This window comes from Pogoniulus pusillus, chromosome 8 (assembly GCF_015220805.1).
Source record: "Pogoniulus pusillus isolate bPogPus1 chromosome 8, bPogPus1.pri, whole genome shotgun sequence".
NCBI classification, from domain to species: domain Eukaryota; kingdom Metazoa; phylum Chordata; class Aves; order Piciformes; family Lybiidae; genus Pogoniulus; species Pogoniulus pusillus.
This window is the reverse complement of record NC_087271.1, coordinates 3,591,325-3,604,901: the sequence shown is the minus strand read 5'-3', so window position 1 is coordinate 3,604,901 and position 13,577 is coordinate 3,591,325. Positions and strand designations below refer to the sequence as shown.

Sequence of the window (13,577 nt, the reverse complement as noted above, 5' to 3'; positions counted from 1 at the left end):
GGCTCTCTGGTTAGTTATCACAGCAGCTGCAGTTCTGGGGAAGCTCATTGTCCAATGATTGGGTCGCCACTGAGTTGCTCTCCAAGGTAGCCCCTCTTTGCTCTGCTCCGAACAGACAGGGCTCCCCAGCATCTCCCTATCTTAAATCATTAGTGAGCCTGCCCCGGCTGCTCAGGAACTAATGTGATCACACCACGTCTGCACCGCTGGAGGGAAAGGCAGATTTTCTTCTTCTCAGCTTGCCCCAGTGATCAGCATTCCCCAGGGAATGCTCTGTGCCCTTTCCTTCCACAGTGACAGGCAAGCCGCACGCAGATCCCAGATCTGCTGGCACCACGCCGGTGGGGACCAGCAGAGGAGCGGGACCACTCGCTCGGACAACAGGAGCATGGGAACGCAGCAGCATGGGAGCTGTTTCACCAGCACTGCTGCAGTTCCTCTCTCAAGGATCACCAACTGCTCCCCAGTCCTTTGGGGACAGCAGCAGTAACCCCTGGCACCTCACCCTTTTTGTCTTTTTTGGGCTTTGCCAATCAGAAAAGTCAACCTGCAGATGACAACAGCACTGAGTGTGTCAGCAAAACAGTTCTCCATATGGAAATATATTGCTCTTGTGCAGCATTTCTGCTGCACCTCTGCTAAAGCATCAAAGCAAAGACGAGAGGTGCTATTTCTCCAAGACTGATCCGAGCCATCCTGTGCTCACATCCTGTGCTCCTTCCCTCCCCCAGTTCTGTTCAAACATCACTCGCAGAAATTGCACTTGGAATATTCAATCTTGAGTCATCGAATACACAATCAAACCCTGCCTAAAACACCCTAAAACCGCCACATTACAGCCCCAACGCAGCACCTGCAGTCCCGTTCTGCTCTTCAGGGCAGGAGCCTTAATGCCACACAAATCACTGGACAACAAAGAAGTGGGGAGGCTTGCCTTTTTTTTTCCCCCCTTCCCCTTACTCCTCCAAACAAATGGATTGTGGAAGCCAATCCAGAGCGGATTGATTTCCAGCTCATTCAGGACAATTTGTCAATTCTGAAAATACTCCCCCCAGATAAATCTAACCAGCAACTATCCACGCTCAGAAAGCAATTTCTGGTTACTTTTGACACGTCTGGACAAAGATATAATACTATTAAATGCACTAAGCATTCAATTGCAATATATTTTCTGTCTGCAGAAAAGCAGTGGGATGCCACCAAGCTAAGCTGGCAGCTTGGGTACCTCCAAAATACATCTGAAAACCTTATTATTTGGAAATTCCCATTAATGCTGCTCTGCAGCACAATCTGGAGGATTAGTCACAAGAACAGAGAGCAAAAAGATCAGCTCTTTTTTTCTGTAGCTTGGCCACTGAGCTCTGGGATGACCTTAAGGAAGTCACTTCAGCTCGGCTGCTTTGTGCCCTTCCCATCTTTTGTCTGTAAAATCTTCCCTGTGTTTTACTACACTCATTAGCATAAAGGGATCTTGGTTATCATCTCTGGCTGCTGCCACAATATGAGCAGGGAGAGCTGGGACTCACCAAATCTTCTTCCAGGTATTTCAGTGGGGTGAATCTAAAGGCATCTCTACCAATAATGGCAGTTTCTGTCTAGGATATTTACTGACTCATTTGGCTGCTCTGTTCTTTTGTTTGGTTGGTTGTTTAATTCCAAATAATCTCATTTTCTAGAGAATCTGATATTTCTATATCATGCCCTGCTAATTAAGGCATCTTTTAAAGCACAGATACTGAAAAATACGTATTTGCCTGCAGTCATAGGATGGTAGGAACACAGGATGTTAGGGGTTGGAAGGGACCCAAAGAGATCATGGAGTCCAACCCCTCTGCCAGAGCAGGACAATCCTATCTAACACAGACCACAGAGGAACACATCCAGACAGGCCTTGAAAGGCTCCAGAGAAGGATACTCCACAACCTCCCTGGGAAGCCTATTCCAGTGCTCTGTGACCCTTCCAGTAAAGAAGTTCCCCCTTGTATTGAGGCAGAACCTCTTTTGCTGCAACTTAGACCTGTTGCTCTCTGTTCTATCCCAGGGAGCAGTGAGCAGAGCCTGTTCCCCCTCTCCTGGCAGCCCTCAGATACTTATAAACATTTATCAAATTCCCTCTAAGTCTTCTTTTCTCCTGACTAAAAAATCCCAAGTCCCTCAGCCTCTCCTCATAAGCCATGACCTCCTGTCCCCTAATCATCCTTGTATCCCTCCACTGGACCCTCTCCAGCAGATCCCTGTCCCTCAAACTGGGGAGCTCAAAACTGAACACAGTATAGAAGATGAGGTCTCACCAGGGTAGAGTCAACCCTAGGATTTCACATTAGGCCTGTGCATAGCCTTTGGTATAAATACTTTTCCTCATTGCTATTTGCTGGTATTTTGAGGAAAGTATTGTGATGTTTTCAGTGTATATTAACAAATCTTTCTTTTCATGATAAACACAGCCACTGCAGTCCCTCCACAGTTCTCAGCTGAGTGAACTCTTAGCTGTTGTACAAAACAGAAGCCATGAAGATCTGTCACTTCATTACACACCTTCTGACTTACATTCTAAGTGTAAACAGTCAATTTAAGATCTCCTACTCAGTTCCTTAGGTGTGACTTTAAGGGTTGTGCATGACTCATTTCAAGCCCTATGAGGAGAGGCTGAGGGAGCTGGGATTGTTTAGCCTGGAGAAGAGGAGGCTCAGGGGTGACCTTATTGTTGTCTACAACTACCTGAGGGGTGGTTGTGGCCAGGAGGAGGTTGCTCTCTTCTCTCAGGTGGCCAGCACCAGAACAAGAGGACACAGCCTGGCTGCACCAGGGGAGGTTTAGGCTGGAGGTGAGGAGAAAGTTCTTCACTGAGAGAGTCATTGGACACTGGAATGGGCTGCCCGGGGAGGTGGTGGAGTCGCCGTCCCTGGGGCACTTTAAGGCAAGGTTGGACGTGGCACTTGGTGCCATGGTCTAGCCTTGAGCTCTGTGGTAAAGGGTTGGACTGGATGATCTGTGAGGTCTCTTCCAACCCTGATGATACTGTGATACTACTGTGATACTACTATGATACTACTATGAAGTGTTTCCAGGATTTCACTGCAAACCTTTAGGAGTTCTGTAGCAAGCAGCAGAGGTGGTGTAGCTAAGCCTGTGTTCCTCACTGAAACACAGCATGTTGTTTCTGAAACTGTGTTTCCATGTTTAGGAGTACTTAACCTCACAGAACACAGTGCTGTGAGGAACCACTGCTAATAACCAACTCTGTTCTACAGCAGTGGCTGCACCCCGAGTGTTTCTACGCTGAATGAAGAGTTACTCTGAGGAGGCTGGAAGTTCATGTAGAATTTGGACACAAGATCAAAGCAAGTTTGTATGAATGGCACCAAGTCCTGCTCCTGTGAGTACTGCAGCTATTGCTTACTTCTGCAACTGATAATGTTTTCCTATGGTACTTCTAAATTGAGTTCTTTAATAACCTCCTTCACCTCTATCTGTTCTCAATGGAAATACCTATTGTCAGTGGAACACAGGAGCAGTGTGGCCAGCAGGACAAGGGAGGTTCTTCTGCCCCTGTACTCAGCACTGCTCAGGCCACACCTTGAGTGCTGTGTCCAGTTGTGGGCTCCTCAATTCAAGAGAGATGTTGAGGTGCTGGAAGGTGTCCAGCAGAGGGCGCCAAAGCTGGTGAGGGGCCTGGAGCATAGCCCTGTGAGGAGAGGCTGAGGGAGCTGGGGGTGTGCAGCCTGCAGCAGAGGAGGCTCAGGGCAGACCTCATTGCTGTCTACAACTACCTGAAGGGAGGCTGTAGCCAGGTGGAGTTGGTCTCTTCTCCCAGGCACCCAGCAACAGAACAAGGGGACACAGTCTCAGGTTGTACTGGAGGAGGTCTAAGCTGGATGTTAGGAGGAAATTGTTGGCAGAGAGAATGATTGGCATTGGAATGGGCTGCCCAGGGAGGTGGTTGAGGCCCCATGGCTGGAGGTGTTTAAGGCCAGGCTGGATGAGGTTGTGGGCAGCCTGATCTAGGGTAGGGTGTCCCTGGACCCGTGGCAGAGGGTTTGGAACTAGATGATCCTTGTGGCCCCTTCCAACCCTGACTGACTCTCTGATGTTGACTGCAACTTGGATTTAAAATAAACCAAAACTGACCAAAAAGACAAAGCAGGAAAACCAAATCCAAATAATTCAGGTTTAAGTACTGGAAATATTGTCTATTTTCTTGGATGGAGACTGACTTTAATGAAGTGATGATCTATTTTTGAGGTTATCTGATCATTAAAACTAACCAGATGAAAATTAATGAAGTAAAAATTAAATCCCCATGTTGAGTTTTTAACCTCTGGTCATTCTGATGATTATAGGCCTATAAAGAAGGGCAGAACTTTGATAAATAACTTGTAACTGTAAAGCCATAAAGATGCAGCTAGCTAGAACATTGCTAAATAATTAGTGTTTGATTCATATGGGAAGAAAACAGTGCCAGGTCTATATCCATACTACCTCAAGAGGGAAATCCTTTATGCTGACATCTACAAAAGATTGGCAGTAATGAGGATCCATGTAAATCAAACTGTCATCTACAAGGACAAAACAGAAGACAAGTAATTCAAAAAACACCTTATTATTACACTGCTTACAATCCAATTTCTATGCAGAACAGCTAGGGGAAAAAAAAAGGGAGGGGGGGGAAAAAGAGCCAGCAAGTAACTGCTTGCCAGGCTGATATTCATTGACTGCAGCATAGGTTTTTGCAGGCCAGATTAACTTTTGCATAATCAAATATGCTTGTATAAGCAGAATTTTTATAAAGTGATGAGGCTGTCATTTAATTTTTGGTGATAAAATTACTTTTACAAACAGACAATTATATTCTGGAGTTTGGGGATGAAAAATGCATTGTGCTGCTTCACCCTGACAGGGAGAATATATTGCTTGTCATTTAAGGATCAACTAACACCACTTAAAACTAGTGGAAAAAGTAAATATGTAAATAAGAACTGCCAGACAGTAGCAGCAAAGGCTCTTGAAGTTGGGTGAAACAGATAAATTATGCCTTGTTTGTGCAACAAAGGAAATTAAATGTACATTTTCCAGAATCCAATTACTGTATGGGGTAAATGACAAATGACTGAACTTGGGTAGATATGATGAATTAATAAGGTACTCATTTTGCTATTTTAATCATGCTCTTTCCCCACTGGCTCCATATTAACTTCCTAACTCTTAAAGCAAAAATATTGAAGAGCCATAACACATTAAAACACTAACCTTGAAATCCAGCAAAGTAATACGACTGCTTGGGTCTGCCACCGATAATGCCAACACAATACTCGAGGCTTAAAATTCCCTACAACAAGAACAAGAAACCATTAGGACAGTGGTAAACAGGCAAAGCATTAAGTGCAATTAAAATATTTGCTCTTTCTTTGCCTTTTTTCTTTTCTTCATGACTTTCTGAGGCTTGACTCAATTTTTTAGAAGCTTACAGCTGCCCCAAGTGAAAACACCACCAGATATTCCCAACAAGCTTTTCTCTTTTCTTTCATGAGCTGCCCATCCCCTGAGAGAATTGGCAGGGTCATTTTGAGGGAAGAAACAAAGCCTAATGTCATAGAAGCCGAGCACAAGTTGCTTAGTCAAAAGGTGTCCAAGTATTCAGATTTACAGAGTTCATATTCATTTACATCCCTGTGGCCCTGAGGGCTCTCTTCTTTTTGCATTCAAATGTAGAAATCTGTCTAGAGTGTGAACTTTCACATCATAGGGAAAAATGCCAGTTGAAGCAAGAGTAATTACAAGATACAGCTCTAAAAACAGCAGCCCAAAATACGGGAGGAGAGAGAGACACACAGAAGACAAGGCCTATAAATCTTACTGGATGTTGACTGTGAGGGTAGAGGAGTCAGAGCCATCAGTACGTAGAAACTTGGAGAGAGAGACGCTGCAAACACAGCTAATAGGATTTCAGGGGGGACGTGGGGCAAAACCAGGAATCATTCCAGTCTGGAGGTGTCAAGGAAGAATTCTACCAGCCACAGCAAAGCTAGAGGGTGCTAAGAAGAGAAAGAGGCAGTCACACCAGTACTGCCAGCCTGTTTCTGCTCATTCAGGCTGCAGCGAGCTGGGTTCTGTAACACACCTGCCCAAGCTAGCACACAAACCTGGGAGATCTGTCACTGCATAATGAAATGATGATTCTTCTGACTGGGGAGAGGGATTTACCTGCATCCATGCGATTTTGCCAAGGTAAGAACACTGCAGTAATTCAACTGACTGAAATTTCTCTATCACCCATAAGCTCTGGATGCAGTCACAGGCAACAGACACCAAAGAAATCACCCTTGATCATTCCTCCCTTAAAAGCCCCTAGCGAAGGAACGGAAGAAGGCACAGAGGACTTCCCTCTCCCTTAAAGATATTTCTACTTCTCTGGCATTCATGAGGCTGTTTCTTACCAGGGCTCATTAGGACATTAGGATTTTTGTGAATATTCAGTCTTGGCTTCAGACTGTTCTCCATTAGTTATATCCCACCAACTCCATCGGGAGATGAATTTTTGCCAACACTGAGCACTTTGGAAAGCTGAGCCCAACTGTTCTAATGCAACTGAAGCCCAGGACCATTAAATACTCTGAAAACTGAACAGCCTTTAAACATCCATAAATCACAGTGCTTTCCTCACGGCACCAGACGACTGCTGGGTCCAAAAACTTGGACGCTGGCCCAAACCGGGACAGCAATCCAGCAGACCATCAGTTGAGCTAAAGTGAAATCTCCATTAGCTGGCAGTCACATCTATATCCTCTCCTCTAGGAGATCAAACCATTAAAAGTAGAACCATTACATTATCATTGTATAAGCAGGGAAAATTTCTCTCAACAAAATGATTGATATTTCATGTCCTAACAGGAGCAAAGCTCCTCGAGAGAAAATGTTCTCTGCTTAGACAGTGATAAAGTAATAGAACATAACAAAATCTCTTGTGCTGCTCACCTGAGATGCTAACCAAGGCAGCTTCAGCATGGTTTACAGGGGTCAGGACAAAGTGCTGCTTATTTAAAATAAGACTGAGGAGGTTTTTGTAGAAAACACTCCTCCATGGCTGAGCAGTATACAGAAGCTTCAGGCAGATCCGAGGGAAAGGCTGAAACAGATTAAGGCAGGCACAACCTCTGCCAAGGAAGGAGAAAGGGAGCAAAGCTACTCTGAGTAATGAATAACTGTGTAAGGGAATTGTCTTGTAGAAGTGAATGATAAAAAATGTATCCATTTTCAGTCATAAATATAAAATCCTCTGTAAAAATGACCTCTTGTACTACATTCTGAAATCTGCATTTTTAACTTAAATCCAGACCCCAAGAAATGCAGTCACTTCTTGTGGACACTCAAGAGAGCGACTAATACATGCAATTGAAAGCTCTCTTATCACAATCCCTGTTGTAAGAGGCTGCAGAAGGCAGCACCCAGCTTGGTAAATGAGCAGCAGAAACCACCCTGGTGAGTTGTACAAGGCAAGCTGAGACAAGATTACTCTGGTATGAAGCTCAGTGCCATGCAAACGTATTTCACTCTGGCAAAAGAGGGGTTTTGAGAGCTAAATGGTGAAAGCCTCTGCAGAGTAAAAGTAGGCACAGCTACCTGTCAGCAATAAAAGTCAGAAGCGACTCCAGCTCTTTCACACAGTTGAGAAAGCTGTAGGCAAGTCGCAGCAGCAAGTGTGGTAGCTTACGAGTGCAGGCACTGTGTGTTTTCCTGCACCTGACTGGTTCCAGGAGTTTTCTGCACCTAACACTGAAAATCAAGTAAGATTGCTGTAGATCATGTCTGAGAGACCACAGGCTCATCCTAACTGAGACACAATAGAAAACTTCTCCAAAATCAACTGTCTGAAAAGACAAGAAAAAGCTGCAGGAAAGAAAACCAATGAAAAGAAAAGGCTTCATAGCTTTGTCTCTCCATGACACTAAAAAACAAGCTTTAGCTGAAATTCTACAGAGAAGAGGTAGTTACAAAGTAAAAGGAAGATATTGACTCTCAGATTTTGTTGATGCTACTACATTAAGGTACTTTATAAAGCAAAGCAAGAATCTAAAAGACAAACAGCAGCATGGGCAATGATAATACAGCAACAGGGCTAGGAGAAGCATTCTTGTGCTCAAGAGGTGGGATTACAGAACACCCTCAGGTGCCAGCACCATATACAGAATCTCTGCTGAAAAAAACATCAGAAGGCAGCATAGACCCTTCCTCCCCTCTGCCTTCTCCTTGAGTTTCACTTTTCCCAGTTAATTTTATGGTGACTGCTTGCTACTCCTGCATCACTGTGCTTAGAAATAGTCCTCTTAATGCTCAGAGTGTTAAAAAAAACAAACCCTTGAAGTAGTGACTTAAGGTATCCAAAATGTATATCTTCTCTATTTAAGGGGAAGAAAAAGAGAAAAGAAAATGGGGAGCACTGCTTGCTACTCCTGCATCACTGTGCTTAGAAATAGTCCTCTTAATGCCCAGAGTATTAAAAAAACCAGACCCTTGAAGCAGTGACTTCAGGTATCCAAAACTTCTATCCTCTCTATTTAAGGGGGAGAAAAAGAGAAAAGAAAATGGGAAGACCTGCTTGCTACTCCTGCATCACTGTGCTTAGAAATATTCCACTTAATGCTCAGTGTTAAAACAAAACAGACCCTTGAAGTAGTGATTTAAGGTATCCAAAATGTATATCTTCTCTATTTAAGGGGAAGAAAAAGAGAAAAGAAAATGGGGAGCACTGCTTGCTACTCCTGCATCACTGTGCTTAGAAATAGTCCTCTTAATGCCCAGAGTGTTAAAAAAACCAAACCCTTGAAGCAGTGACTTCAGGTATCCAAAACTTCTATCCTCTCTATTTAAGGGGAAGAAAAAGAGAAAAGAAAATGGGGAGACCTGCTTGCTACTCCTCCATCACTGTGCTTAGAAATATTCCACTTAATGCTCAGTGTTAAAACAAAACAGACCCTTGAAGTAGTGACTTAAGGTATCCAACATTTATATCCTCTCTATTTAAGGGGAAGAAAAAGAGAAAAGAAAATGGGGAGAACAGGCAAGGAACGACCTTAAACCATTTGACATTTAAGAAGCTAAGAAACAGAAGAAGGGATTTAGTATATTTATATTTTAAAATGCTGACTGATGCTTAATATGGCCCAAGTCTAACAGCATATGTAACTAAATGAGCAGTTGGAATTTGAGCAGCTGCCTTAATGTCTTTCCAGGTAGCGGCTTTAGGAGCAGGCCAGTTATCACTGCTTCACCAGGGGACATGGTGTGCTCTGCAATTATGTCTGATCTTGTAATAGGGAAATTTAAAATCTGTAAAGTCAAACTTTACAACCTTCAACTGTAAAATCACCACCACAGATTTAATAGGTAGAAGATTACCGTCGTGAAGTCGCTTCTCATAGCGCCTAAGTGCTGCTAGCTGAAAAGTGATTGAACTCTCATTTCCTACCTTTACAAACTCTAAGTAGTCCGTGTTTGTTCTCTCTCCACCGAGTCTCACAGGAACTAATATAATCACAGCTTTTGTGGCTGCTTTTCCAGAATCCATAAAAGAACACTGTCTGTCAATAACATCTGAACTGTAGACTGAAAGGAGACACATGGGAAGATTGGTATTTAAAATCCAACACAGAGACACAGCTACAGCTTGGCACCACTTGCTTTGACAAACTCAAGCTCCAGTCCTTCCAAATCCTGCTGCCCTCCCCAAACACAACTCTTCACTGACTCTGCTGAAAATTGTGGTTATGCCTCCTGATTTCCAGCAGTGTTTTGGAGAATGCTCACATTTGCCAAGGCAATGCAGAAGGGGCAGGTTAGGAGAAAGCCACTAAATGTTTATTCACTTCAAATAAATGTCTTCTAAAAAGGAGCAGTTTAAAACATGAAAGCCTAAAAGTAAGAGCAACATTTACTGGTTAAAAAGGATAAGTGATTTTGGGGGCAATGTCTAAAGTTAACACAAGATGGTCACTGGAAACGAGTGAAAAACCATGATCATAGAATGGTTTGGGCTAGAAGGGACCTCCAAAGGTCATCTAGTCCAACTGCCTCCAGTCTGAGATGTGAAAATCATCACCAGAACAAAGCAGTGAAAAATTAATACACTTTTAAGTTTCTGCTGCCATTGTAAGTCAAATGAAAGTGGTTTGTAGGCTATGATTAAACAGTGTCTCTTTAAACCAGTTTGACTGATTGCCCAGGGGTGTCAGTCTTGTCTCTCCTACCCCAAGATCAGTTAAGACACAACTAAAATTTTGGGCAGCTCAGCATGGCTACTGAAGTTAATATGTTGTGTTACATCTGGAGGACTGTAGTCATTAGTGTGAAGCTTTACCATGTGTTTAGCTTATTTTGTCACCATGTTCTGCTCCTGAACACCCAGAGCTCAAAACTCCTCTGCCTGTTGTTGATTACTTAAAATACCATGCTGAAGCAGAAGAAAGGTTACCAATGACTCAGGCTTAATATCCTGCTCATATTTTTGAGCTCCAAGCCAAAATCTCTTCTTACTAGTCTAACAGACTGGCAGAATGGTTTTTTTCCCCCACTAGAAAAATGGGTAAAAGAGAATCCTGTGGTGCAAGAGATAGATAAAATGTAAATGACAAACCTAACTGAAGTATTTGTCAGCTGGTTGGTTGGTTTTGGGGGGTCATTTTTAGTAAGCTATGGAAGGGCTTAGTAGCTTATAGCTCAAACAACGTTAAAGGGAGAGCAAACCAAATTACTAACTGATTCCAGGCCAAACAAAAAAGTACAAAAGAAGATCATAAGAAGAGAGTTGGGATTTTTGAGTTTGGAATTCCATTATCTTCCACTAGAAGATACCAAACAAGCAACATATGAGACCTAATTCTCAAAAAGAACCAAGTTCTGCCTGCACCAAGAATCCCTTTGCCTCCATAAGCTCAATTTTTAGGGTTTATTTCTTCCCTTCAGAGCTCTGTGGCCAACTGCTTACTGAAAGGCACAAAAAGCATCTAAACCATTTGCAAACATTGACATAATCACAACGTTTACCTGTGCAATCCTGAGCAACATAGACTGTTACTCCTTGCAGCTCAGGGTCTCTTGCTTCTTCAACAGCTTTTCTAAGCACAAACACAAAACCATTTCACTCATCTTTGGCTTTACAGAAATGAACAGTTAAATTATTTGACTTTTAGGAACAGGTTGGTTTTGTCTGTTTGTTGTTGGGGGATTGTTGCTTTGGGATGTTTTTTTTCTGTTTGGTTGCTTTAGGGTTTATCCATTCCTGATAAACCAATTCTTATCCATTTTCCTTGTTTTTCTCTACTCCTGATAAATACAAATAGGGCTGAGGGTGGTGGCTGTTTGCTTTTAAAGACTGGATACCAAGATCCTGTGTGTATGGCAACCTGGTTTTCCCAAGCTAAGATGACAACATATGGCTAGTTAGAAAATTCAATGAAACTCCCACAAAAAAAGACCAAACCAAACACATTAACATACAACAAAAGTCATATTCCTTACCCAGTTTCTTTCTGTTTATACCATCACAATTTTCTGCCATGTATATTGGGATATTTAAAGCTAAATATGCAGACCAAACCATTCTTTTTAACTCAACAGATCTCTTTAGTTGACCTCTGTTCACAGAACTAACCACAAATGAGCACTGCTTGTTGAAATAAAGGCTAGGCCATGAAAATATCAACAAGGTAACTGCAGGAGTGGGCTAGCCTCAAAAGAGGAGGAATAATAGGCCTCAAAACTAAAAGAAAATGAAGAAATTAAAATGTGCTAGAGAGAAGACGAGCCTCTGGCTTCAACACAGGCTTGCATTAAATGGTCACTATCCCTTTATTCCACACTCTACCCTGAGGAGTCATTTAATACAGTCATTCTCCTGTTATGGGAGAGCTATACATTGTTAGTGCTGCTGTAAGAGAGCAGGGAGACCTAGCAGCAATCACAGAATGCCTCAGCTTGGAAGGGACCTCGGAGATCATCTACTCCAACCCCCTGCCATGGCCAGGGACTCCTCTCAACTAGGATGAGAGGCTCAAGGTCTCATCCAGCCTAACTTTGAACACCTCTAGAGAGGAGACATCCACAACCTCTCTGGACAACCTATTCTAGAGTCTCACCACCCTTGTACTGAAGAACTTCTTCCTAGGATCCAGTCTAAATGTCCTGCTTTGCTCCATTCCCCCTAGTCCTGTCACTACCTGATAACCTAAAAAATCCCTCCCCAGCTGTGGCCAACCTGGTCAAGGGTAGGGTGTCCCTGCCCATGGCAAGGGGGTTGGAACTAGATGATCCTTGTGGTTCCTCCCAACCCTGACTGATTCTGTGATAAATAGCAAGCTCTTCTATTTACACATAGGAACATAGATAGAACACACAAACTTTGACTTCTGCTGCTGTACCTCTTTATTTCAGCACAGATTCATTTAAGATTAATATACTTTTATGCTTAAATACCAATTTCTTCCACTCACAGACATATAAAATGTATGAACTTGGGCTTCTGCTGCTTAAAGGACTTATTAGTGAGTCTTCTTATAGATACACAGGACTCCACTAAGAAATAAGCATATCAAGCCATAAAAAAACCCCAACAAATCAAATCAAAACAAAAAAAAATCAGTGCTATTGAAAGAAATTGCATCTAAAGGCACATCCTGTGGAGAAATTTGACTTTAGACTTTTTTTTTGAACCACACTGAATGTCACAGACCCTTTACTTTTACTGTGATGTAATTATAATATTAATAGTCCCATACATTTACAGTTTCCCAAGAATTTGATGTGTGCAAAGAAATGCTGAAAACATCAATTTTAGCTCTGACATTTCATTACACTATCAGTACATTACAGCCCCCAGGTTACAGTATTAAAAAGGGGGGGGGGGGAAATCTCTAATGTTATGCATGTTCCAAGGTTGAAAGAGTGGTAAGGCTTTCATTAAATGTAGCTCTGCTCAAAGCTCAGGTTTGGGAGAGGTTCTCTGGGCAGCAGAAGTCCCAGGTAAAACAAGAGTATAAGGTTTTGCCTGAAATAAGACTGAAGAAAAGCTCAGACTTCAGTTCCTGCACCCACTGCTCCTTCCCTCCCCACCTCCAAAGATCACAGGATGTTAGGGGTTGGAAGGGACCCAAGGAGATCATCGAGTCCAACTCCCTTGCCAGAGCAGGACAATCCTATCTATTTAAGAAGGACACTGAGATGCTTGAGCGTGTCCAGAGAAGGGCGACGAGGCTGGGGAGAGGCCTTGAGCACAGCCCTACGAGGAGAGGCTGAGGGAGCTGGGATTGGTTAGCCTGGAGAAGAGGAGGCTCAGGGCAGACCTTATTGCTGTCTACAACTACCTGAGGGGAGGCTGTGGCCAGGAGGAGGTTGCTCTCTTCTCTCAGGTGGCCAGCACCAGAACAAGAGGACACAGCCTCAGGCTGTGCCAGGGGAAATTTAGACTGGAGGTGAGGAGAAAGTTCTTCACTGAGAGAGTCATTGGACACTGGAATGGGCTGCCCGGGGAGGTGGTGGAGTCGCCGTCCCTGGGGCTGTTCAAGGCAGGATTGGACGTGGCACTTGGT

The 13,577-nt window shown here is 43.3% G+C and overlaps 1 protein-coding gene across 1 annotated transcript in view; it reads right to left on the bottom strand.

Moving 5' to 3' along the window:
• The window catches only part of ATG4C (autophagy related 4C cysteine peptidase), a 30,630-nt gene that overhangs the window by 5,492 nt on the left and 11,561 nt on the right, over positions 1 to 13,577 (bottom strand). The window contains exons 6-9 of the mRNA XM_064147022.1: positions 11,038 to 11,108; positions 9,464 to 9,600; positions 5,248 to 5,326; positions 4,480 to 4,556 (exon numbers count right to left, since the gene is read on the bottom strand). Coding sequence (XP_064003092.1) covers positions 4,480 to 4,556; positions 5,248 to 5,326; positions 9,464 to 9,600; positions 11,038 to 11,108 — 364 coding nt within the window. The remainder of the gene's footprint in view (positions 1 to 4,479; positions 4,557 to 5,247; positions 5,327 to 9,463; positions 9,601 to 11,037; positions 11,109 to 13,577) is intronic.